This window comes from Morus notabilis, unplaced genomic scaffold (assembly GCF_000414095.1).
Source record: "Morus notabilis unplaced genomic scaffold, ASM41409v2 Scaffold195, whole genome shotgun sequence".
Taxonomy (NCBI): Eukaryota; Viridiplantae; Streptophyta; class Magnoliopsida; order Rosales; family Moraceae; genus Morus; species Morus notabilis.
This window is the reverse complement of record NW_010360717.1, coordinates 112,785-136,347: the sequence shown is the minus strand read 5'-3', so window position 1 is coordinate 136,347 and position 23,563 is coordinate 112,785. Positions and strand designations below refer to the sequence as shown.

At 36.8% G+C, this 23,563-nt stretch overlaps 2 protein-coding genes across 3 annotated transcripts; one reads left to right on the top strand and one right to left on the bottom strand.

Annotated features, from left to right (window-relative positions):
- Nucleotides 1-243: 243 nt before the first annotated feature.
- LOC21399074 (vacuolar protein sorting-associated protein 35B) lies at nt 244-7,369 on the bottom strand. 2 transcript variants are annotated; one of them, XM_024165037.1, is made up of 22 exons: nt 7,109-7,164; nt 6,911-7,026; nt 6,694-6,817; nt 6,349-6,534; nt 5,976-6,063; nt 5,728-5,784; nt 5,547-5,636; nt 5,321-5,443; nt 4,632-4,706; nt 4,485-4,544; nt 3,703-3,819; nt 3,368-3,607; nt 3,230-3,295; nt 2,974-3,063; nt 2,724-2,813; nt 2,292-2,381; nt 1,824-1,892; nt 1,576-1,656; nt 1,357-1,464; nt 1,172-1,275; nt 935-1,048; nt 244-819 (listed from the first exon to the last, which is right to left on the bottom strand). In XM_024165037.1, the coding sequence occupies exons 2-22, from the start codon at nt 6,963-6,965 to the stop codon at nt 609-611; spliced, it is 2,238 nt and encodes a 745-aa protein (XP_024020805.1). In that variant the 5' UTR covers nt 6,966-7,026; nt 7,109-7,164; the 3' UTR covers nt 244-608. The 2 variants fall into 2 exon arrangements, with proteins under 2 accessions (XP_024020805.1, XP_024020804.1); XM_024165036.1 differs by having other exon boundaries at nt 245-819; nt 6,911-7,007; nt 7,109-7,369.
- A 13,212-nt stretch (nt 7,370-20,581) lies between these two features.
- LOC21399073 (receptor-like cytosolic serine/threonine-protein kinase RBK1) lies at nt 20,582-23,295 on the top strand. Its single transcript, XM_024165054.1, has 7 exons — nt 20,582-20,819; nt 20,941-21,618; nt 21,724-21,972; nt 22,060-22,220; nt 22,470-22,697; nt 22,782-22,931; nt 23,049-23,295. Exons 1-7 carry the CDS (start codon nt 20,639-20,641, stop codon nt 23,184-23,186), a joined length of 1,785 nt encoding a protein of 594 aa, XP_024020822.1. The 5' UTR covers nt 20,582-20,638; the 3' UTR covers nt 23,187-23,295.
- Nucleotides 23,296-23,563: the final 268 nt, after the last annotated feature.

The following is a 23,563-nucleotide window of genomic DNA, read 5'->3' as shown; positions in this document are numbered from 1 at the left end:
TCAAAATAAAAGCTTTCATGAAAGCGGGAACTATAAGAGAACCAATTGTAACGAAAGGATTGATCAGATTCAGGATCAAGGGCATTGGTGGCCACCAAGTAACCACACATTTTTAGCATCAAAATAGTATTCTCAAGGTTTTCTCCATGCTTGATGCATGTGATAGACATTATCACTTGGCACTTGCCATAACATCTCGAAACTCACTTCAACATCTCTTATTTAGGCTGAAAAGGGGATTTTTTTTTTTTTTTAAAGGAAGGTTGGAAAAGAAATTGTTCCATCATCATCCTCATCTAGGTTCTGCATGTGATATGAAGAAACCGTGACTTTTATGGACCTATATTTTTATTTCAAAATATAAATATTCATAGACCTACATTGTCATAAAAGGAAAGACCTAAAGGAACCATTCGCCTGACCTCCGGAAGACCTACATGGTCCTAGCCTCTTTCTAATAAAATTAATAAATAACCGTAAGTGAAATGGCTATACAAAAGTGTCCAATTCCAATGGAAGAATGCAGGGGGATATAACCCCTCCCAATCAAATCCCTTCAGTACCAAAACACAATGTGGCTGTAGAACATTTTAGGACTTCACAAACGACTAGGAGTCAAACATTGATAGAAGCAATTTCTCACCCATTACTCCACCTTTCTGTTTTTGAAACTGGATGTATCGCAATGTGCTTGCAAAGAAAGGATCCGAGATCTGTATCGTAGACTCACTTTGCAACTCATTGTTGATTAATTCTATCAGCCCCTGGATTGCAGCAGGGGTGATCTGGGGATTACCTTTCTCAAAAAAGTAGACGTACCTGGTGAATGTTAACCCTCAATTCAGATGTATATTCCACAAAATAATACATGAGTGAAGCATGTGTGTTGTCGTGTGTGCAAGGTTCAATTAGGTACAAGCTCAAAACTACCGACTTGTTGAGTATTTCAACAAAGAGTGTCACTGGTCCACTGCTACCGCGAATAACACTGGCCATTTGCTGAGCAGCATTTGCAATCCTCAAGGAACGCTTTAGACAAAGCAACACCCTGTAAACAAAATCACATAAATGACGCAGAACATGCCAACATGACTATTTGAACAGATAATGGACGAGAAATCCATGTAGTATATAGTGAAAAGAAAAGTTCAATACTAAGAAGAAAGAGAACCTTTCTCCATCTTTGATACCATCCTGATCATCAACCCAAAAAAGATGTGAACAAGCATAAACTGCTCTACACTGATCAGGTTTCTTCAACAATTTTGCTGAATACTGACAAGAGGGAAATCATCAGTCAAGTTAAAACAGTTGAGAGCAGTCTAAAAAAGTACATAATGCAAGAAAGCATTATACCCCTGTTGCCTTGTGTGTTAAAGTATCCCTATTCTCAATGCCAAAGACATTCATCCGCTGGAGAGTGCCAATTATTAAATGTATGGCAGTCACCTGGGCTTTAGAGTCCTACAAGAAAGGAGCAAACATGTAATGTGATTCGTTGCCAGACGAATGTCACTTTTCTGGACAATCTATGGAACAAATTGATACAAACGCTTGATTGAGGTGTAAAATTACCGCAATTTCTTCTTCATATAAGACAAACGCCTGAGTGAAAAATTCATAAGCTACGGGCTCAAGATCACAGTCATTAGCAGCCTGATCATCCATAAACCAAAACAGAGATATTGTAGCGCTAAATGCAATGTCATAAAGATTAAGAAAATCATGTCTCTTCTATCTAAATGTTTCTATTTTACTCAGCAAATATATTAGTTCCAACCTTATTTCCCCAGAATGTTTTCCAAATATCAAAAATAACATACCTCGGCACACTGCAGGTACAGCCTTAATGCCAGTTCAGGAGATGGAACACAAGAAAGAGCTTGAATGGTCTGAAATTAAATAGATCATTATTATGTGCACATTTGAACACACATATAAAGAAGGTAAGGATACAAGCACAAGACATAGGAAAGACTTTTGTCTAGCATTGCCAAATAGAAGAACCGAGGGTGAGTGAATACAAGAATACGATGAAGGCAGTAGAAAGAAGGAAATTTCAGATTGTTTCGCTAAACAGATTAAACCATAAAATAGGTGCAAAAGCCAACTCTGCAAAGAAAAGCATAAGCAAGTGCAAAGATGGTAATTTGAACCATCTCCCACAAATTCATTACTGTTCCAAATTATAAATTAGGATGGGCGAACATACGCTCCATATTATCATTATTCAACCAAGGTATTAGACATTCTCCGTCTGTAACAACAATGATAAAAAGATAAATAATTACCTGATCTAAAAGCTGAAAGATTATTTTTGGTGTTGTGGGCACTTCTTCTCCCACTACCTCTCCATCCTGGCCTTGCAATCGCCTAATCAACTGCAAGTAAAAAACAACATTTTGAATAGTCCTCAAACTAGTATAATCTTGAAGGGAATAATGTAACGTATGAGGTAATCAATAATGAAACTCCAGCGTATTTTTGTGAAATACACATAAATGACCAGCAATGCTCAGGATGAACAGGGCACATGCTCAGTCTAATATCACTACAAGGCTCAAGGTCATTACAAGTCACAGTCATCTGATGTCAAATTCTCACTCCTGGCTCTTCTCAGTTCAAAGTCGTGTTAAATTTCACTCAATATTATATCAAATAGAAAAATGTATACACAAGAAAACAAGAAAGGGCGGTCCATGTGAAACAAGAAACATACATACCCTTAATGCAGAAAATACAAGAGGAGGAATAGTAAAAGGTAAGCGTCTGGGCCCTCCACTCATTATATGCTTCTTCACAGTGCATATCATCTGCGTCCGGTAAATCATAATTAAAGGAAGATTTATCCAAAAATAAAAAACCCACAACCTTGTGTCATTTTTGGGTCAGACAATTCCATGTTTTGGCTTTTGAGAGAGAGAGAGAGAGAGAGGATATAGAGTAAGAAATCTGGAAACATCAATTGCTCACCTTCAACATCTCCTCTGGGTCGTCATTATAAAGCATATGTATGAGACGAGCAACAGAATTTTGTTCTTCTTTGAAATCCTCCTCATCAAGCTATAAGTAGCAGGATATAGCAGAAGAAAAACGAAAGCAGGTAAGAGAAAGAAAAAGAAAAGGAAAATCAAGTCAAAAAGATTATGGACTGGGTAGAAGATTTACGACAGGAATCTATAATAGTCAAATCTTTGTATGGTAAAAACAATATCCCTATTGTAAGCACCTCATCCACAGAAGTTCCATCCAGATCCTTGATGAGCCCTTTTATTAATGCAAACAACACCTCAACCTGCAAAGAGAATATTTACGACATTTCGAAGGTAAAAGTTGACAAATTAGATCAGATAGATAAGAAGCACACCTTGTCAGCAGTGGTGATAAAAGTGTTGTTTTTCATTATGCTTTGGATAATAACCATTGCCATGACTTTATTTGTTCCATCATCAAGATAATCCATAACACGGGGATAATTAGAAAGTGTCAAGGCTGTGACAGTATCATTGTATTTTTCTAAAGGAACACTTAGAAGTGCAACAACTTGTTTAGTTGCTCTCTTATCTTCAAGCTTTGGCTTGCCAGAGAGCTTCTTCACACATGCTCCCTATAAAACGGATTGAACACAACAATGAGCAATGAAGCTTGGGACCATGTGATGTTTTAGAGAAATTTACAAATGAGTTTGATTAATGAACTTACCAGTACATGATCAACATAATCAAGATGATCAGGATGAACACGAAGAGTGAATGTAAGAAGAGAGACATACAATGATATAGCTCCAACAATAGGCATGTCAACTTGTGCTTCTATCACCTACATTCGTATCTACTATCAGCTTACAATAAGAGTGTTAGTTTACCAATTCATCCCAAAAGCTTAAACTATTAGGAGGTGGGCCAACAATAATTTTATACTTTAACACTCCCCCTCGCGTGTGGGCTAGACAATGGGCAATCGTGTGGGTAAATTAATTGGAAAGCCCAACACGTGAATATTTAAGCCCGAGATATATTAAAGACCCAACACATGACAATTTTTAAATGGGGATAAAGAGTGCAATTACGGGGGTTTGAACTCATGACCTCCCGCTCTGATACCATGTTAGTTTACCAATCCAGCCCAAAAGCTTAAGCTTTTAGGAGGTGGGCCAACAATAGTTTTATACTTTAATAAAGAGAAATTCAACACTTGTGGAAAAGAAATACATACTAAGTAATGAAAATGAATGAGCAAATCGTAACCCTATAGGTCCCCCGCAAAGAAAATTTCTGCTACGCTGGTTATTGTAACTCATTAACAAAATTGTATCATTTTCTTTTTTCCCCATATAAATTTACTATTTTTTTCAAATTAAAAGTTACATTGAGCTTCTTAATCCAACTTGTGGAAGACTTGAAAAGAGATATTACAGAAGCTGTAGTTTTACGTTTTGGGAGACAAAATTGATGCAAATTAGCTGAAGGAAATAGCCAGCTTACCCTTCCAATGGCAGTGCTTAATTTAGTAAAAGCTTCCACTTGCAAAAATTCAGGTAATACCTGAGGTAAGAACAGCCACATTAAACGAAATGTAGAAGTACAAATAGATCAATGCATCAGCCATGAAACAGTCCATCAATTACTTACTTCTACATTTGCTGCAGCATAATTTGACAATCTCTCCATTAATTGAGATAACACTGTCTTGGTATCAACTGTCGGCTACATAACAAGGTAATATCATAGTCAAAATAGTTTTAAACGAAGAAAAAAGAGAAAAGGAATTGATAAGACGCTAACTAGAACATAGAAAGATCAACTAAAAAGAGGAATCTTTATTGAAGAAGATTGATGAATTTGAGTACAATCCAACAAACCCTAACAATGGTGGTATTCGAAAGACCACCAACTCTCCCAGGGTTTCCACAATTTTCCACAAATCTGACCATCCTCCCTCGCCCACTCCTAATCTCCCTCTTATAATACTAATCCCCTTCTTACAAACTACAAACAATTATTACCAATCAGTTACACTCTAACAACCTCTACTAACAAACTAACTTCCCACGCCTATCATTAACGAGTCCTATCAAGAACAAAAAAGAAAAGACAAGATCAAGATCAACACATACAACAAGAATACAGAGCTGAGTTGAGAAACTGAAAGTTATGAGATTCAGTGAAAATGAAAAAAAAAAAACAATGCATCTTGCTTCAAAAAGTGTAATTGCAAGCATAGCATAGCTGTAATTCGACACCCACCTCTTGCTTCGAAAAGAAGGATCCTTTAGATACTCAAAATCCGAAAAATCATTCAGCGTAAACATGGTATTTACCTGAAGCTGGGGGCAAGCACCCAACAATGTCTCCAATGTCTGCAAGTGGTAATCATCTGGGAAAACCTGAATTATGCATTCCATCAAGTAAAATTGAGCAATATCATCCTTACAGTTGACGACCTGCAAGCAAACCAGTTTGGATGTATTCGTCAAAAGATCACCAGAAAGCCTAATTTGATTAGCCATATAAATACACACACGAAGAAAAGCTAGCTTATAAGACCTGCTCTAAGATCCCAGGAAGAACAGTGTTTTTGTACATTTCAAGGTCCACACCCTCTATCTGACCAAGAACGTGCAGATTTTTTCCTACCTATCAAAGACAATTCAGAACGGTAAGATTTCCCTGCCAAAACGTGTTAAGCACTTCTCATATCTTCATAGTTTCAGCTTTAAAATATTACAAGGTCGCGAAGCTCGCTTCTTTCCTTTTCCATCTTCTCTTTTATCGCACCAGGTCCCTGCAGACCAGAAATTCCAATTGAAGGCCTCAACTCAGGATCGCCAAAGAGTATGAATGATTCACAAGCACCATAACACCTGCATGGCCAAAAATCATGCCCTCGTGGTTCATTTTTATCTCCATGGCATGCAAGTACTCTGGTGCTATGCATGTAAAAGTGTGACGTAGATTAACATATACAAAACGAACCTGCTGCTGCATTCGTACCCAAAGCTTATTCATCTCTGTGAAATTCTGCAGCACAAAATCAACAGCATCCATGACGGTATCATCACCGCTGCAAGCAAGTAGTGGCATAATTATAATTAGTTAACACAAGTCACCTCATATCTTCACCAAAAAAATAACAACAACAACAACAACACAATATTAATAATAACAATGGTAACAATACTTACTCTTCCATGCCTCAAAATTTATTCTCTTTTAGCTTAGACATGTATCAATACAACAATTTGTATTACAAATTAATGTTTTAGCTATCAATATCAAAAAGACTATACAAACAACAAAGTAATCAAATGGAACAAGGGGCTTCTTTCTAACCAACTAACCAGCTTACCCTTCGTATTCGGAACCAATATCAGGCAACTTATCTCTGCTGACTTGACAAAGATAGCTTCTCAGAAAGAGCCCACGTATTGGATGTTGAACACCACGACACATTTCCACAAGATCCTTAAGCACATCCTTAGCAGGAGCCTCCTTGGATTTAATGTACACAGATCCCACCGTACACAGTAAATACCTAGTACATCAAGAACGGAGCTTAACATGTACAGCTAACAACTATACGGGCTTGTCAATTGATGAGCAATGTGATTTTGTGAACTTCACATCTATCGTCTGAACAATAAAAGTCTTGGAACAATAAAAGAAAAAACATGTGGAGGTCAAAATGAATTACATTCTGGGTAATATATTGCCAGCGTGCTGCACGAGTTCGTAAAGATCAACGATCGAGACGCCATGCCTGCTCTCATCCTTGAAAAACATCTCCAGCATTCTCAACTCGTCGAACGCTCGCATATCTGACGACGAAAACACAAAAGCCGCAATAAGCAAACCTTGGATTACGAACGGGAATCGTCTAAAGAGATCAATTGAGCGATCAGAAGTTCTACAGAGTTCGTAGTATTTTTGAGGCGAAAGCTTCGAGGTTCGGAGCTCCGATAGCATCAGAGCGGAGAATTTCAGTGCCTCCCTAAGATTGTTCGCATCCTGAGAAAAAAAAACGAAGCTCGAATCAAAAGAATTAGGGTTTTGAGAGAGAATGTGAAATTGATTGAATTGGGAAATCGAAGAGGGAAAAGAAGAAGTACCAGAGCGCGATGCAAGTAGAAAGCGTGGTGTTGAATGCCGGCGATGCCTTCGGCAAGCCATTTCTCGTCGTCGTCGATTCCGTCGGATATCATTCTCTTGATCTTCTCTCGAGAATCTGGCTATGGAGGATCTCCGAGACCGTTGAAATTCTTGCCGGGCAAGATTACGGAATTTGGGGTTAGACTGGTAGTTCAATTCAATTGCAATTTTCACCCGAGAAAATTTGATAAAAGAGACCGGAGCAAATCAGAATTTGAAGAAATAGACCAGTTTTTTTTTATAACAAAAAAATGATGACGTATATTTTATGTGATAAAAAATGGGTTTTATTAGTCTTAGGTCATTTTCAAAAATCTCATTCCTCACAAAACCGACCGCCGCTCGACCCTCTCTTCCCCCCGAAACCGACCGCTCGACCCTCTCTCTCCCGACTGAGCTCTCTCACGACTGACCACCGGTTTTTCTCTCCGATCACCTCTCGCCGACCGCCGGCTTTTCTCTCCGATCAGTCACCAACCTCACGACTGACCGCCGGCTTTCCTCTCACCTATTTCTCTCTTTCTCTCTTCGATCCACTCTCCGATCTCTCTCGTCTCGGCCGACCGACCACCTCACCAACACCGACCGTTCATCAAAAATTGACTCTCTTCCCACTAAAACTGACCAAAAACCGACTCCGACCACTCACCAAATTCCCGACCACAAAAACTGACCACCTACTCACCAAAATCCGACTAAAATGGCATCAAAAACCAGCTCTTCTTCCTCAACTAAAACGGCCATTTTCTGAACAGTTGTCGACGAGGCAACGGAATCTGCTGAGGTAATATTCTTGTTTTACTTTTTCTTATATATTTTTGCAAGAACAAAAACTTAATATAAGCAACATTGGTCTGTTCATAGTCGGTTCTTAGTCGGTTTTGGTTCTGGTCTGTTCTCAGTCGGTTCTAGGTCGGTTTTAAGTCGTTTTTGGTGGTCGGTTCTTACTCGGTTCTTGTCGAGAGGGGTCGGTTTTGGTCGGTTCTAGGTGAAGTCGGTTCGTGGTCGGTTGGTGGTCAGTTCAGAGTCGGTTCTTGGTCGATTCAGGTCGGTTTTGGTCGGTTCTGTCTGTTTGGTCGGTTCTGCGGGGATTTTGGGTCGGTTCGGTTGGGTCATGGTCGGTTCAGTCAGTTCTTGTTAGAAATGAGAAAACCAAGAACAGACCAAAAGTCTAAAAAGTATGAAAAAATGTATGTTTTCTAATTTTTTACAAGAGTCTGTTCTTGGTTTGTTCTTGGTCTGTTCTTGGTCTGTTCTAGGTTTTCTCATTTCTAACCAATTTTTTTTTCACTTTTATAAACTACAATGTTTATTAATACCCAAAAAGTATAAAAAATATGAAAAAATGTATGTTTTCTAATTTTTTACAAGTGTCTGTTCTTGGTCTGTTTTGGTCGGTTCTTGCTTGGTTGGTCGGTTATGGTCTGTTTTCTATATTAGTCAGTTCTGGTCGCCAGTGCCACCCCGCGCGCGCGCGCCCTTGCCACCGTATATATATTATTGTGTAAAAATTTGGGCAGCATTTCCCCATAAATATAAGCTTCCCCAAAGCCATAATAACCTGCTGAATACATTTTACAACCCGTTGAATATAATAAGTGTAAATACATTGTAACACCAAAATTTATAAGTTATGATTACATCGGTGCGTTCTTACATTTCTTCTAATAGTGTCCATATTGCCCACACCTAGCACATCGATTCTGTCTTCGTGTGAACTCACCTATGCTGGGAATGCGTTTTTGCTTCGGCCTACCCCTCTTTGGTACAACTCGCAGTGGAAGAAGGTGAACTTCCTTTACGTGATTCAGAATATCCCATTGCGAAGTATCCGACACAAGATAGATTGTCTCAGCATACGCAAGAGCCCAAACTTCTGTCCTGTAGTATTTTGAGCATAAATCATAGAGTGACATTCCTACTTCTCTACAACATGATATTGCATGCTCGCATGGTATCTGCTCAAGGTCGAACACACGACAAGTGCAACTCCTTGCTCCAATGTTAACAATTGCAGTGGCCTCTCCACCTGTCACTTGGAACTCAACAGTATTAAGTCTTGTGGCCGTTAGAAATCCCGCTTTGTTGTGCCTCTCACGAAGAGTTTTTTCCACACTTGGCGTTAATAATGTTTTAGTTTTAGAAACTTCGACCCGCCTGCTTTAAAATGAGCACGAGACCACATTTCAAAACGAACTTGCTCCTGTAGGTATCTAGCAATACTGGGATATCTTGCAGACAACTCATCAAACAAGACAGAAAACTCGTCAATGCGGTAGGCCTCAGCGGTTTTAAAGAACAATGGCAGAACACCGCTACATCTGAAATTACTCTTGATGTTTTGAGACACATGCCATGTGCAACAACCGTGATGTGCTAATGAATAAACTGTAGACAATGCATTACTTATACTTTGATTCCTATCAGAAATAAAAACTAATTCCTCAGAATCAGTGATAATCACCTTCAAGTTCGAGAAGAACCATGTCCAGGATGCATCATTCTCTGAGTCTACAATGGCCCATGCGATGGGATAACAATGACGTTCACTATCCTGTGCAGTGGCAACTAACAACGTACCTCTGAATTTTCCCTTCAACCACGTTCCATCAACACTGATAACTTTCCTCATGCAACCAAAACCTCGTATACAAGGTCCATATGCTAGGAAAAGATAGATAAAACGGTTCTGTTCATCAAAATGAATATTGGTGATATTATCGTGATTAGTAAGAGACACCATATGAAAGTATGATGGGAGCTTAGTGAAGCTTTCTACAGCCGTACCTCTTACGAGTTGAAGTGCATGCTCACAAGCCTTCCATCCTTTGTAATAACTGAAGTCCGTCCCGAATTCGTCACGGGCATATTTCTGAATTGATTTCGGAACCGGACCCTGTTTCACGCCTATAAATTAGTTTTTCATGCAACTTCCAATAACGGAGTACGTTGCTTGCCTGTGCTTCACTGAACGCTTTTCTAACGAGCAAGAGAGAACGCCATTATACTTACGGATTACAAACATGTTCGACAGTCTCAGTTTGCAGGCTCGGATACGCCACACACATTTCGGATCCACACACTCTACTACAAGCACGTCTTTATTTGATTTTGTTGTTCGAAACTCAAACTTCCCTTTCAAAGCTATTAAATGCAGCTTTTCCTTCAAATCATTCTTACTTGTAAAGTACTGACCAACTTCTAACCTAGATCCGTCACTGAAGGTAGATCCATGAGATGATCCAAACTCAGTCTTGTCCATACAAACTAAAGGACCAGCAACTTCTACTTCATTTAAAATGGTAAGCGGTTGTGGCTCTAGCTGTGGCTGTGACTCTGGTTGTGGTTGTGATTGTAGTGGAATATCATTATGAGCCGAAAACTCATCTGTAGCTACATTACCCATAAAATCACGATCAAAAAAATCATCATGCAAAGGATTTCTCCTAATTTTGACTCCATCAATATGTTTTTCGGGATTCATAAACTCCCCATCCACTATCACGTGTAGCGGTACCTCGTGGGCTATATCCCTGAAGAATAACAAATCATCATTGTCTTTTATTACAACGGGCAACGATTTCTGTTTCAAATTCGGTACCCATGATAGCTGCAAAGAATGTTTTTGTCCATCAATTCTGCATTTTCTACAAATCTTATCAACGAAGGTTTCGAGAGTATCCTTCTCATCCATATATATGCCAATTAAATTACAATCTGTATGCCACACCCAACAACTTTCAGTCTCATCCCATTGTCCTCCTATGTCAAAAAAAATCCTCCACTGAGCCATTATTTAGATTTTAAAACTGCAAAAATTTAATCAAGATAATAATATGTCATTAAACCAAACCAAATATCCCACGACCAAACTAAGAACATGCCATATAATGAGAACAGACCAAGAACAAACTATATAATAAGAACAACCCAAGAACGGACCAAGAACAGACTAAGAACCGACTGTGCAATAAGAACAGACTAAAAACTGACCGTGCAATAAGAACAGACCAAGAACAGACCATGAACATACTAGAACCGACCATGTTATAAGAACAGACCAAGAACAGACCACGAACTGGCCATGTTATAAGAACAGACTAAGAACAGACCAAGAACAGACCAAGAACAGACCACGAACCGGCCATGTTATAAGAACAGACTAAGAACAGACCAAGAACTGACCAAGAACTGACCATGTTATAAGAACAGACCAAGAACAGATCAAGAACCGACCATGTTATAAGAACAGACCAAGAACTGACCACGAACTGACCAAGAACAAATCTTTTTTTTTTCTAAACCTGATCTTCATCATATCAGACAATATAAACTAGTCTTTTAACATGTAAAATTACTATTTTAATGGATTTTTAACTACATTCTCATCTTAAAAACATATGAACAACAACGAAAAACACCATGAGAGATATAGAAAATGAAAGACTTACTTAGTAGCTCTTCTTCAAACTTCGTTTTGGACGAGAAAAAAACACTGAATGGGCAAGATAATAATATTAATGAGGTTATGCGACGACGATGACTTGAGAAGAAGAGAGGAGAAATTGAAGGCGGCTGGGAGAACAAAATGGCGCGAAATGGAAGAGGATGAGGAGAAAGAAAACCCTAAAAGCATAATTGATGACGTGGAATGCTGACGTGGAAGTTGGGTTATTTACCTAATTTATTTTTTTGATGGTTTATTTACTTAAAAACACATTTTACTTAGTCTATTTATACAAAGTTCCCTTTTCACCCTTCATTGAGTTGTCTCTGTTTTATTTTCCGTCTTTTTCAACTGTCGACGTATATATTAGGGTCCGTTCGTTTATAGTTTGTTTGTTCGATTTTTTAATTTAAGATTTTATGTAATAAATTTTTATTATAATAAAAAAAATAAATACAATTATTTTTTAAAATTTTTTAGTGTAATAAAATTTAAATATTAAATTCGAATAGGTGCCCTTAATAAGTTAATTATTGTTACCACCAATTCTAGCAAAAAAATGTAACCGTTACTATTCGAGACTGGTTTTTCTAGTAGCTTCAATTTTAAGCTACCCTTCAAAGAAAACAAAATAATAGGAATAAATGCAGAAAAAATATTATAGTTGCAAACGACAATGTGTTTGACAAAAACGACGATCTATTAATTAAGAAGGAGAATAAAATCTATTTTTTATTTAAAAAAAAAAAAGAAGAGAGATAAGACACCGTTTAAACAAGTATAATACATTGTGTTTAATCATGTCTATTATTCAATTTTTGCTAACGTTAGGAGAAAAAACGATATTTGTCTTCGTTTTAAACAATGATTAAAACGACATGTAGTTGTGATTTGAAAGGTTTTTCCTGTCCTTACTGAAGGAAAAAAGTTGTATCGTTTTTTGCTTTCAAATTGGCCGTCTTTTGAGTTAGAAAATGCAATCCGTCGTTTCTTAAAATATATGCTGTCAGACAACAAAAACTTATCCTTCTGAATGAAAATTTTCTGTCGTTTGTTCCAAAAAAAGTCGTTTCCTAAATTTGTTGTCATTTAATACAAAATTACAGTAATTGTCTTGTGATTTAATTTGAAAACAGAAATTTGCTCTTGTCGTTTAAAGCCAACGTTCAGTCACATCTAGTTTGTTATTTACATTTGGCCGCCGTTTAGGTGGTGAAATGTTGTATAAATTTTGCTGTCATTTAAGTAAATAAACCGGCATGTAGTTTGTTATTTACAATTGTGGAATAAATTTTTTTCTCTTTGTGTGCTAAAATAGGATCTCAAACAAAATGCCAACAAAGCCAAACAACCAATGCACCAATTAATCAAAATAATTAACCACAAATGAAACACTAATTTTTAGCATGGAAAACCTCTCAAATTAAGAGTAAAAACCACGAGACCATTAGCCCACTTAAATTTCTTCTACTATATTAACAATGGGATTACAAAGTTTCTCTCTAGAATCAAACTAGAGGCTCACAATAATAATATCATCAAGAAACACTATTCTTGGTTCACCAACAATATAGACATCATCATCAAAGATGGATAATAACAATAACACCAAAGAAAAGCTTAGGCCTCACCAAATTAGGAGTACTTAAGAGAGTACTAAAGAGAGGCTAAATGAGAAATCAAGTCCGGTAGATTGGAAGAGCTCACCACAAGGATTCTCCACGTCAAATTTGAGCCAAAACCGACAACGTTTTGCCACTCAATCGTCTTGCATGAGCACTAAAACCCTACCCCCTTTTCTCTTTCTCTCTCTCCTTTTCTTCCCTTCTCTCTCTCTGGTTTTCACGGCTGCCCACTGCTATCCCAATTCTAATTCTTCTTTTCTTTTCTATTTTTTATGGTTTGCTGCCCACATGAGCAGCACGCCTTTCATTCATTTTTGTTGTTGTTGGCATTTGGGCTTAAAGCCCACTATTTGTTTCAGCCCACAATTGGGGTGGAACCCAACAAACTCCCCCTCCACATCATTTGGTGGGCTCAACTAAGCCCGCTCTCTGCCTACAAGCTTCAAGTTTCTCCTTAGACAAAGTCTTCGTCAACATATCTGATCCATTTCTTCTCTAAATGTAATTGCTTCCCTTCAAGCACATCACGAATCCAGTGATATCTGACATCAATATGTTTAGATCTCAAATGCAATGTTGAATTCTTGGAGAGGTGGATGGCACTCTGACTATCGCTGTAGACAATACACTTCTCTTGTTGCATGCCCAGTTCTTCAAGAAACCTCTTCATCCACAAAGTTTCCTTGCAACCTTTAGTAATTGCTATGTACTCAGCTTATGTGGCGGATAGAGCGACACACTTTTGTAGCTTGGACTACCAAGAGACTGCTCCCCCTACAAAAGTCATCAGGAATCCTGAAATAGACTCCCTGGAATCAATGTCACCTACCATGTCTGAACTGTGTACCCATCTAAAATAGGCTCACCATTGCCAAAGCAAACAACCTAGAAGTACCTCTCAGATATCTCAATATCCATTTTACTGCTGCCCAGAGTTCTTTTTCAGGATTAGAGAGAAATCGGCTAACAACTCCAACTGCATGAGCAATATTTGGCCTTGTACAGACCATGGCATACAACAAACTGCCAACTGCAGACGCATATGGCCCTTTGCTCATTTCTTCTTTTTCTTTCTCACTTGTAGGAAATTGCTTAACTGTAAGCTTGAAGTGACCTGCAAGTGGAGAACAAATAGCCTTGGCCTTACTCATATTGAATCTTTCAAGAACCTTTTCAATGTAGCTTTCTTGAGATAACCATAACTTCCCATTCTTCCTATCATGGGAGATCTTCATACCAAGTATCTGTTTCACCGATCCCAAGTCTTTCATGGCAAAGGACTTGCTTAACTCTCTCTTTAGCTTCTCAATCTTGCTAGCATCATGGCCAACGATCAACATATCATCAACATATAGCAGAAGGATGATGAAATCATCACTGGAGTGTTTCTTGATGAACACACAATAGTCAGATGAAGTCTTAGTGTACCTGTGACTCATCATGAAAGAGTTGAACTTTTTGTACCACTGTCTTAGTGCTTGTTTGAGCCTATACAAGCTCTTCCTCAACTTGCACACTAGATGCTCTTTTCCCTTGACTTTGAACCATTCTGGTTGCTCCATAAAAATTTCTTCTTCTAAGTCGTTGTGCAGGAACACAGTTTTCACATCAAGTTGCTCTACCTCTAAATTCAAGCGGGCAGCTAGACCAATAACAACTCTGATGGATGACATCTTCACAACAGGAGAAAATATTTCTTCAAAGTCGACACCTTTCTTCTGACCGAACCCCTTCACAACTAACCTTGCCTTGTACCTTGCTTGTGAGCTATTGTTTTTCAGTTTTCAACCTGTAAACCCACTTGTTCTTGAGCGCTTTCTTACCTGTAGGTAACTTCACCAAGTCATAGGTGTGGTTCTCACATAAGGATCTCATCTCTTCTTGCATGGCTTTAAACCATTCTTACTTCTTCTCACGTGAAACAGCTTCCTGGTAAGTTTCTGGCTCTCCCCCATCAGTGAGCATCACATACTCATTAGTAGTATATCGACTAGGCAGACGGCGCTCTCTTATAGATCTTCTCACCTGAGACTCAACTGGTGGTGCTGGCAGTGCTTGTTCAACTGGCTCTACATCATTAACTAGAAGGACTTCATCATTAACAGCATCACCACCATCTTCTTGGACATCTCCCCCTTGATCAATATTCTCTACAGGTGGAGAAATTGGATCCAAATTGACAGAAATTTCAGCAGAGGAATAAGACTTTTCACCCTTATTACCATCATTAATCACTTGGTCTTTAAGGAAGACAACATCTCTACTTCTGACAATTTTCTTGTTCACCGGATCCCATCTCTCATCTTTAGGAATATGAACGAACGCCTTGCAGCCAAAAACTCTCAAGTAATCATAAGAGACATATGTCCCAGTCCAAACTCTATTTGGAACATCACCATCCAAGGCAGCTGCTGGAGAAAGACTAATCAAATCGACTGTGGTTCTCATGGCCTCCCCCCAAAAGGACTTAGAAAGCTTTACGTGAGAGAGCATGCACTTGATTCTTTCTTCAATTATTCTGTTCATTCTCTCCTCTACACCATTAAGCTAAGGTGTCTTAGCTGGAGTATTCTCAAGCCTAATTCCATAGAGTTTGCAGTAATTCTCAAACGGTCCCTTGTACTCACCACCATTATCAGCGCGAACTGATTTCAACTGTTTTTCTATTTCTCTTTCAATCTTGGCATGAAATTCTTTAAAGACATCAAGCACCTGGTCTTTAGTTTTCAAAGCAGTAGCCCAAACCTTTCTTGAATGGTCATCGATGAAAGTCACAAAGTAGAATGCACCTCCAAGAGGTTTTGCTTGCATAGAACAGACATTAGTATGAATCAAATCAAGAATATTTAATCTTCTAGATGGAGGGTGTGAATGAAATGCAACTCTATGTGTTTTTCCAGCTAAACAATCAACACAAGTTTTAAGAGGCATACCTTGCAAACTAGGCAGGAATTACTTTCTAGCAATAAGTTGTAATCCTTTTTCACTGACGTGGCCAAGCCTCTTGTGCCATAGATCAATGCTTGCACCCTTCTGAACAACATTTATCTCTCCTTTGTGAAGCTTAGCTTGCATGACATAGAGTGTATTCATTTTCTTTCCTCTTGCAACCACTAGAGAACCTTTGGTGAGCTTCCACTTACTTTCACCAAAATATCTAGTAAAACCCTCATCATCAAGTCTGCCAGTGGAGATCAAGTTTAGGCGAATATCCGGAACATGCCTAACATCCTTGAGTACCAACTTACTTCCAAGATTAGTTTCCAAGTAAATATCTCCAACGCCCACAATTTTAGAGGCACCACTGTTTCCCATTTTGACATTGCCAAAATCACTGGTAAAGTAAGAAGTGAAGAAATCACTATGAGGAGTAACATGAAATGAGGCGCCAAAATTAATCACCTAATCACTTTCCTGGCACACAAGACTAACACAACTGTCATCACAAATGATGGTAACATCACCTTCGACGGCTACTGTATTAGTCTCTTTCTCATCTTTATTTCCTTCACCATGTTCTCTTTTCCAAATTATGCATTCTTTCTTCATGTGACCCATCTTGTTGCAGTGATAACACGTGACATTTTTCTTATTTTTAGATTTTTCCCCGAATGTATCCTTTTTTCCCCTGAGGATGCCTACTTTTACTTCTTCCACGCCTTTCTTGTTTTGAAGAAACAAGTACCTCAGAAGAAGATTCACCATTTTCCTTTCTTCTGGCTTTTTCACTTAACAAACTTTCTTTAACCATCTTCATGGTTAGCTTTCCTCCAAGCGCTGAAGTGCTTAGTGATACCACTAACGCTTCCTAACTGTCAGGCAAAGAGCTAAGAAGTAACAATGCCTGCAACTCATCTTCAAGAGGCATTTTCATTGCGGCCAATTAGTTCACCAAGCCTTGAAAATCACTAGTATGCTCAGTCATACTTTTCCATCTTTGTACTTCAAGTTCACAAGTCTTCTAATGATCGAGGCTTTATTTCTGGAGGTATTTTTCTCATACATAACCTTTAATTTCTTCCAAAGTGCATTGGCTTTCATTTCTTCAGAAATGTGATTAAAAATATTAACATCAACCCATTGCCTAATTGTAGTAGCAGCTTTCATGTGTAATGTTTCCCAATCATCATCACTTATTTTTTCTCGCTTTGACTTGCCCATAACAGGCCCAAACAAATCTTTAACAATAAGCAAATCTTTGATTTTGCGCTTCCAAATGGAATAATTCGATGAGGTTAATTTTATCATCTCATACGAATTTTGTTCTTCCATTTCAACACACAAGAATTAGCCTCTAGCCAACCAAAGTCTCTGATACCAGTTTGTTGGGAAAACTAATACTAACAATTGTGGAATAAAACTTTTCCTCTTTGTGTGCTAAAATAGGATCTCAAACAAAATGCCAACAAAGCCAAACAACCAATGCACCAATTAATTAAAATAATTAACCACAAATGAAACACTAATTTTTAGCGTGGAAAACCTCTCAAATTAAAAGTAAAACCCACGGAACCCTTATGCCACTTAAATTTCTTCCACTATATTAACAATGGGATTACAAAGTTTCTCTCTAGAATCAAACTAGAGGCTCACAACAATAATATCATCAAGAAACACTATCCTTGGTTCACCAACAATATAGACATCATCATCAAAGATGGATAATAACAATAACACCAAAGAAAAGCTTAGATCTCACCAAAGTAGGAGTACTCAAGAGAGTACTAAAGAAAGGCTAAATGAGAAATCAAGTCCGGTAGATTGGAAGAGCTCGCCACAAGGATTCTCCATGTCAAATTTGAGCCGAAACCGACAACGTTTCGCCACCCAATCGTCTTGCACAAGCACCAAAACCCTACCCCTTTTCTCTTTCTCTCTCTCCTTTTCTTCCCTTCTCTTTCTCTGGTTTTCACGGCTGCCCACTGCTATCCCAATTCTCCTTCTTCTTTTCTTTTCTATTTTTCTGGTTTGCTGCCCACGTGAGTAGCATGCCTTTCATTCATTTTTTGTTGTTGTTGGTATTTGGGCTTAAAGCCCACTATTTGTTCCAGCCCACAAATGGGGCGGAACCCAATAATTCCTCTATCGTTTATGCCAAAATACATGATGTTCTCATGTTAGTTTGTCCTTTTATATGAAAACTGACATGTCATCTTGCTTCATAGAGCCATTAATTTGTTGTTCAATTTTAGAAAACAACCCGATTGGTGTAGTTTTTCATAATAAAAAACACTACATGACTCAATGACATTTGATCTATTAGGTTTTTTTTGGGGTCACATTTCATTTGTAGTTTGAAGTTTCTTTTTTCTATTATTTTTCTAACAAACGAAGTCTTAATGTCGTTAGGGCCAAAAAAGGCATAAAAAAAGCGTTCATATATAAGGGATTGAGCTTCTAAAATCAACTTCTTAAGTGATGTTGTCTTTTGAGTAAAAAGGCGTTATATATAAGGGATTGATTTTTAAAAGATCAACCTGTTAAGTGGAGTAATCTAATACCTTTATATGCATGTGGATATGTTTATGTTTAGACGATATGAGATTATCTTAACATATTGTGTGTCTATAGTTAAAAAGTTAAAACGCTATGTTGTTTTTGATCGTTTATTCCAAAAGATATGTGTCGTTTCTCATCTTGAATTGGTTGTCATGTTTAGTAACAATTGCGTGTGTGTAAATTTTTCTTAGAAAACGACTACGCTCTTTCGTCTTAATTCAAATGTCCTTTTCTATGCATAAGAATTAGAATTGCATGTCGGTTATGCATTAATATTTTGCCCGCTTTATCCCCGTTTCTAGAAAAAGTGTGCGTGTGTTTTTGTTTGTTTGAGGGAGAGGGGGGAAAAAAACTTTGTACTTTTGAGATACTAAGAGAAACAAATTGGAAAAGGGAAGATAAAGTAAAAAGAAATAAAACTCTTTGGAGAATGGAGATGTAGAAGCAAAGCTAAATGATGATAAATGTAAGAAGGAACATAAATGAAAATTGTAGATGATCAAGGAATTTTTTTCGTCTAAGGAAGCTTTCACATTCAATTCCAATATTTGACTTTAAAAAAAAATCGCTATCTTTTTTTTTTTTTTTTGGTTGCTTGGTAGAAAAAACCACTTTGATGACCTTACCACGACTTGAATGTTTAACCTTTTATAATATACTAATTATTATAAATATCAGTTGAAAATTCCTCTAAAAAAAATCTATTATACTAGTTTTTACTCATTTTATTTTACTTTATTTGCTAATGACTGGTTCATAGAAAAGTGATGAGGTAAATAATATGTCGCAAAATTTAATTTATTTTCCATAAGGTCATAAACTCATAATTATCCTTCAAAATCATTATCATCCCTTATAATTTTTTTTCTTTTTCTTTTAGAAAAACTTATGTTTTCTTAGCGATTATTTATTATATTTTTTTTTCCTGAGATTCTTCTATAGGGTGTTGCTACTACTTATCTTTATACTTACCTTTTTTTCCCTTGACTACTACGCTGTCCGTACACCTTTAGAGTATATATGAATGAACTTGATCAGTTTTATTTTTTTTTTCTTCGACGAATCATTTGATAACTGTTGGATTATGAATACAAATACAAATATTTAAAAGAAAAATAGTGTTAAATTTCTACCTGATATTAGGTAACAAATTATTGTAGAAAAAATAATTATAATAATAATATGAACTTTGACTTCTGATGAATATGGTCGCATTAGGTGTTCGTTGCTTGGCGGCAGTTTGTACGCAAAAAGCGGGTTTGGTAAGTTAGATAGATAGATAAATGCTAATAATATTATTAAAAGATAAATGCTAATAATATTATTAAAATAGGATAGGATTCAGCAGTCAAAGTAACCTTAGAAGATACGTGTCAATTTTCAACTATGAAAAAAAAAATTATTTTATAGTAAGTAAAACTTTTTATCTTTTTTCCTCAAGCATGTTATAAACATGAGCTTTGTCCTCTTGTTTTCTCGTGGGGTAATCAACTTCTTATTTAAGTTATTAATTAAACTCACTTTTTTAACTCTAAACTTGAATTTGAAATCGCTTAAACGAACGCACTCCTAAATGAGACTTCTTTTTTCCCCTTCTAATCCTATTAAATTTCACTAAAATTTGTGAACTGCCTGAGAATCTTCATGGGAAATTTTTAAGATATAAAAAATTTGTTGGTGGGCATGTCAAATTCAGGCAAAAAAATAAAAAATAAAAAAATAAAATCCACGGAATAGTCATGGCATGCTCCACTATCATATAGTTCTAAGAATATAAATATAAAGTTCTTTTTAATACTGTATACTGCATCATCATTCAACCAACATTTGGAAGTGTACAAATATAATAAGGAGAAGAGGCTGATTAAGATATTTGAAGTGGTTTGTTTTTGAAGGTGTCTGATTAAAGAGTCAAAATTATGATTAACAGGTTTTCAGCTAGAATTATGATTAAGAAAGTTGATTCAACAAAGAAACTTGACAACAAGAAGGTGTTGTCTGCAATCTTAAGGGACAACCAAAACCAAGGATGGATCAGCTATTATCTCAGAACAGGAGCCAAATTATTTGCGGAAGTTCTTGTTTATTCAGACTTAATAGGTTCTTCCAAATCTTTTTTTTTTTTTTTAGTTTTTTATTTAGTTTTTAATTGGTTTGATTTTTGTAAGAGTCTGAGTAATCCTTATTCATCTTCGTTTTTTTTTTTTTTTTTTTCCTGCAGATATAAAAGACCATCCAAAAGGGTTTCAAATGAATCAAAAGACTATTTTAAAGGGCTCGATTTCGCGAAGAAATTCAGTAAGAAAAATTGCAAAGAAGGTGGCTAAGCAGTGTTCATCAATTATGGTGGTGACTATGGAAAGAAGAAAAGGCTCTCTAAGGCAACTTAAGCTAGAAAGTTTGTCTCAATTTTATTTGCTTTATGAGTTCCAACCTAAATACTCACGTCAAATTCCAAAGTTTCTTAAGCTTGGAGAAGCAAAGCCTAAAGCAATTAAGAGTTCCTCAAAAGACGAGTCAAGAGATGATCACAAAGAAAAAGATTATCCTCATATGAACTACATTTCTCTTCTCCAAAAGGAGTTACAAGAATCAACTCTTGGCTGGCCTTTTCACAGAGGAAGTTCTTTTACAAATCAGCAAGTTTCGGAAAATTCAGAAGCTAAGGATGTAAATTATCTCCCTAATCTGTCAAATATTAATTCTAGCTCAGTTTCTTCTGATCTGATTGAATCGCCAAAGTCAAGGCTTGGTTGGCCTCTTCTTATGATACCACTTCCTCCAACATCTGATTCTTCGACCGTATCCGAAACTGTGAATAACGAGAATCGATCAAACTCCTCTTGCAAGAGATTCAAATATAAAGAGTTGAAGGCTGCAACTTCTTGCTTCTCTTCTGGTAAATATTATTTTCCTTTTTTAGTGTTAAAAAGCAAATAGTTTTAGTCCCTTTGGAATATGCGTTTTCTTCTTTTGATTTGAACAGTTTGATTTTGCTCAACAGAAAATCTTATTGGAAAGGGAGGGTCTAGTAGTGTATACAAAGGACGTCTTCCAAGTGGCAAATCAGTGGCAGTCAAGGTTTTAAAACCCAAAAAGGAAGCACCAAAAGACTTTTCCTTAGAAGTAAATATTGTCTCTTCAATAAAGCACGAACACATTGCGCCTTTGATTGGAATATGCTCGGAAAATGGCCTTCTTATTTCAGTCCATGACTATTACCCAAAAGGGAGCTTGGAACATTGCTTGCATGGTAAGTTATCTTCTTCTATTGACTAGACTTCTTTGTAAAAATTGCATCAAATTTGTAATTTTGTGATTTTTTTTTTCTCTGTGGAAGGTGACAGTGGTAGATCTGTATTGCCATGGGAAGTGAGGTTCAAAGTGGCTATAGGAGTTGCTGAAGCTCTAAATTATCTGCATAACGATTGTCCTACGCCTGTTATTCACAGAGATGTAAAATCTTCTAACATTCTTCTTACCGATGAATTGCAGCCACAGGTACTACGTTTAATACAACCTACATATTTATTTTTCATATATATATATATATATATATATATATATATAATAGAAAAAGATTGCAATAACAGAGAGCAACCTACCCAAATAATCTACATGTCGGAGATTAATTATCATAGTCCCCTTGATCCTTTTTTTTTTTTTTTTTGTTCAAACACCAATAAGTCATGTTATATATTTTTTAAATAAGTTATGCTAAATAAGTATTCTGAAAATTATTTATTGTAGTTGTCGGATTTTGGTTTGGCTATGTGGGGTTCGACGGATTCTGCTAATTCGATACAGAACGATGTGGTGGGGACTTTCGGGTACATAGCTCCAGAATACTTCATGTTCGGAAGGGTCTGTGACAAAATTGATGTGTATGCTTTTGGTGTTGTTCTTCTTGAACTATTAACGGGAAGAATGCCAATTGGTTCCAAGGTTCCCAAAGGACAAGAGAGCTTGGTCAAGTGGGTAAGAACTTTATCATATTCCACTTTTCATGAAAATAAGTACTAGTTGTACTTCTTTATTATCTTACTTATTATGTTGATCTAGGCGAAAAATTTATTAGAGGGAGATGATTATGAAGCGCTGCTGGATCCGAAGTTAAAAGGGGTGTTTGATGTTGCTCAAATGCAGAGAATGGTTTTGGCAGCAACGCGTTGCATTTCACCGTCAGCTCGAGTTCGTTCAAAAGTCAGCCATGTACGCACTAAAATGTTCATTCATATTATTGCGTTGTTTGTTTCACAAGTTTACTAAAAACAGCTAGCATTGTTTTGATTGTCAAAGTAACCAACGCAAAACACTACTTTGTTACAGATACTCAAATTATTAAGAGGTGAGAAGGATGCTGAGAAGTTATTGGATTCTCATTCTTTTGATAATTCAGGTTATCAAAACGATGATGAGCAATTAGAGTTTGGCTGCATGGATCGTCTGCGTTTTAAAATTTTATAAGCGAATACGGACATATCATCAAGTAACAACACATCTCTAAATAATAGAAAAGACCCGTTGTGTTAAATTTAGAGATTTTTTAAATCAACTACTAGATTGATCATATTAGAAGCCGTTTTTTTTTTAATATTATTATCTCATGTTTACTCAAATTTCTAAATGTCTGGTCTAATTATAAAGTGTTATATAGAGATTTTGTATATATATATTCGATCAATAACACAACCATTATATAAAGCATTGAGGAAATAATTCATTATTCTTTTTCGATGTGGAACTACGCATTTAGTGTTTTTTTTTTTTTTTTTTTGGAGGTGGGAACACGCCTTTTTTTTTTTTTTTTTTTTTTTTTTTTTTTTTGGTGTAGGAGGTTCGAA

What these genes read in the sequence shown, in the direction of transcription:
- LOC21399074 (XM_024165036.1), bottom strand. Translation starts at nt 7,201, where the DNA reads ATGATATCCGACGGAATCGACGACGACGAGAAATGGCTTGCCGAAGGC. An exon ending in TTGTATTTTCTGCATTAAGG is followed by an intron (nt 2,382 to 2,723) that starts GTATGTATGTTT and finishes TTTTACTTGCAG; the next exon opens with TTGATTAGGCGATTGCAAGG. An exon ending in TCTTTCAGCTTTTAGATCAG is followed by an intron (nt 1,893 to 2,291) that starts GTAATTATTTAT and finishes ATTTAATTTCAG; the next exon opens with ACCATTCAAGCTCTTTCTTG.
- LOC21399073 (XM_024165054.1), top strand. Translation starts at nt 20,639, where the DNA reads ATGATTAACAGGTTTTCAGCTAGAATTATGATTAAGAAAGTTGATTCA. An exon ending in AACTTCTTGCTTCTCTTCTG is followed by an intron (nt 21,619 to 21,723) that starts GTAAATATTATT and finishes TTTGCTCAACAG; the next exon opens with AAAATCTTATTGGAAAGGGA. An exon ending in CTTGGAACATTGCTTGCATG is followed by an intron (nt 21,973 to 22,059) that starts GTAAGTTATCTT and finishes TCTCTGTGGAAG; the next exon opens with GTGACAGTGGTAGATCTGTA.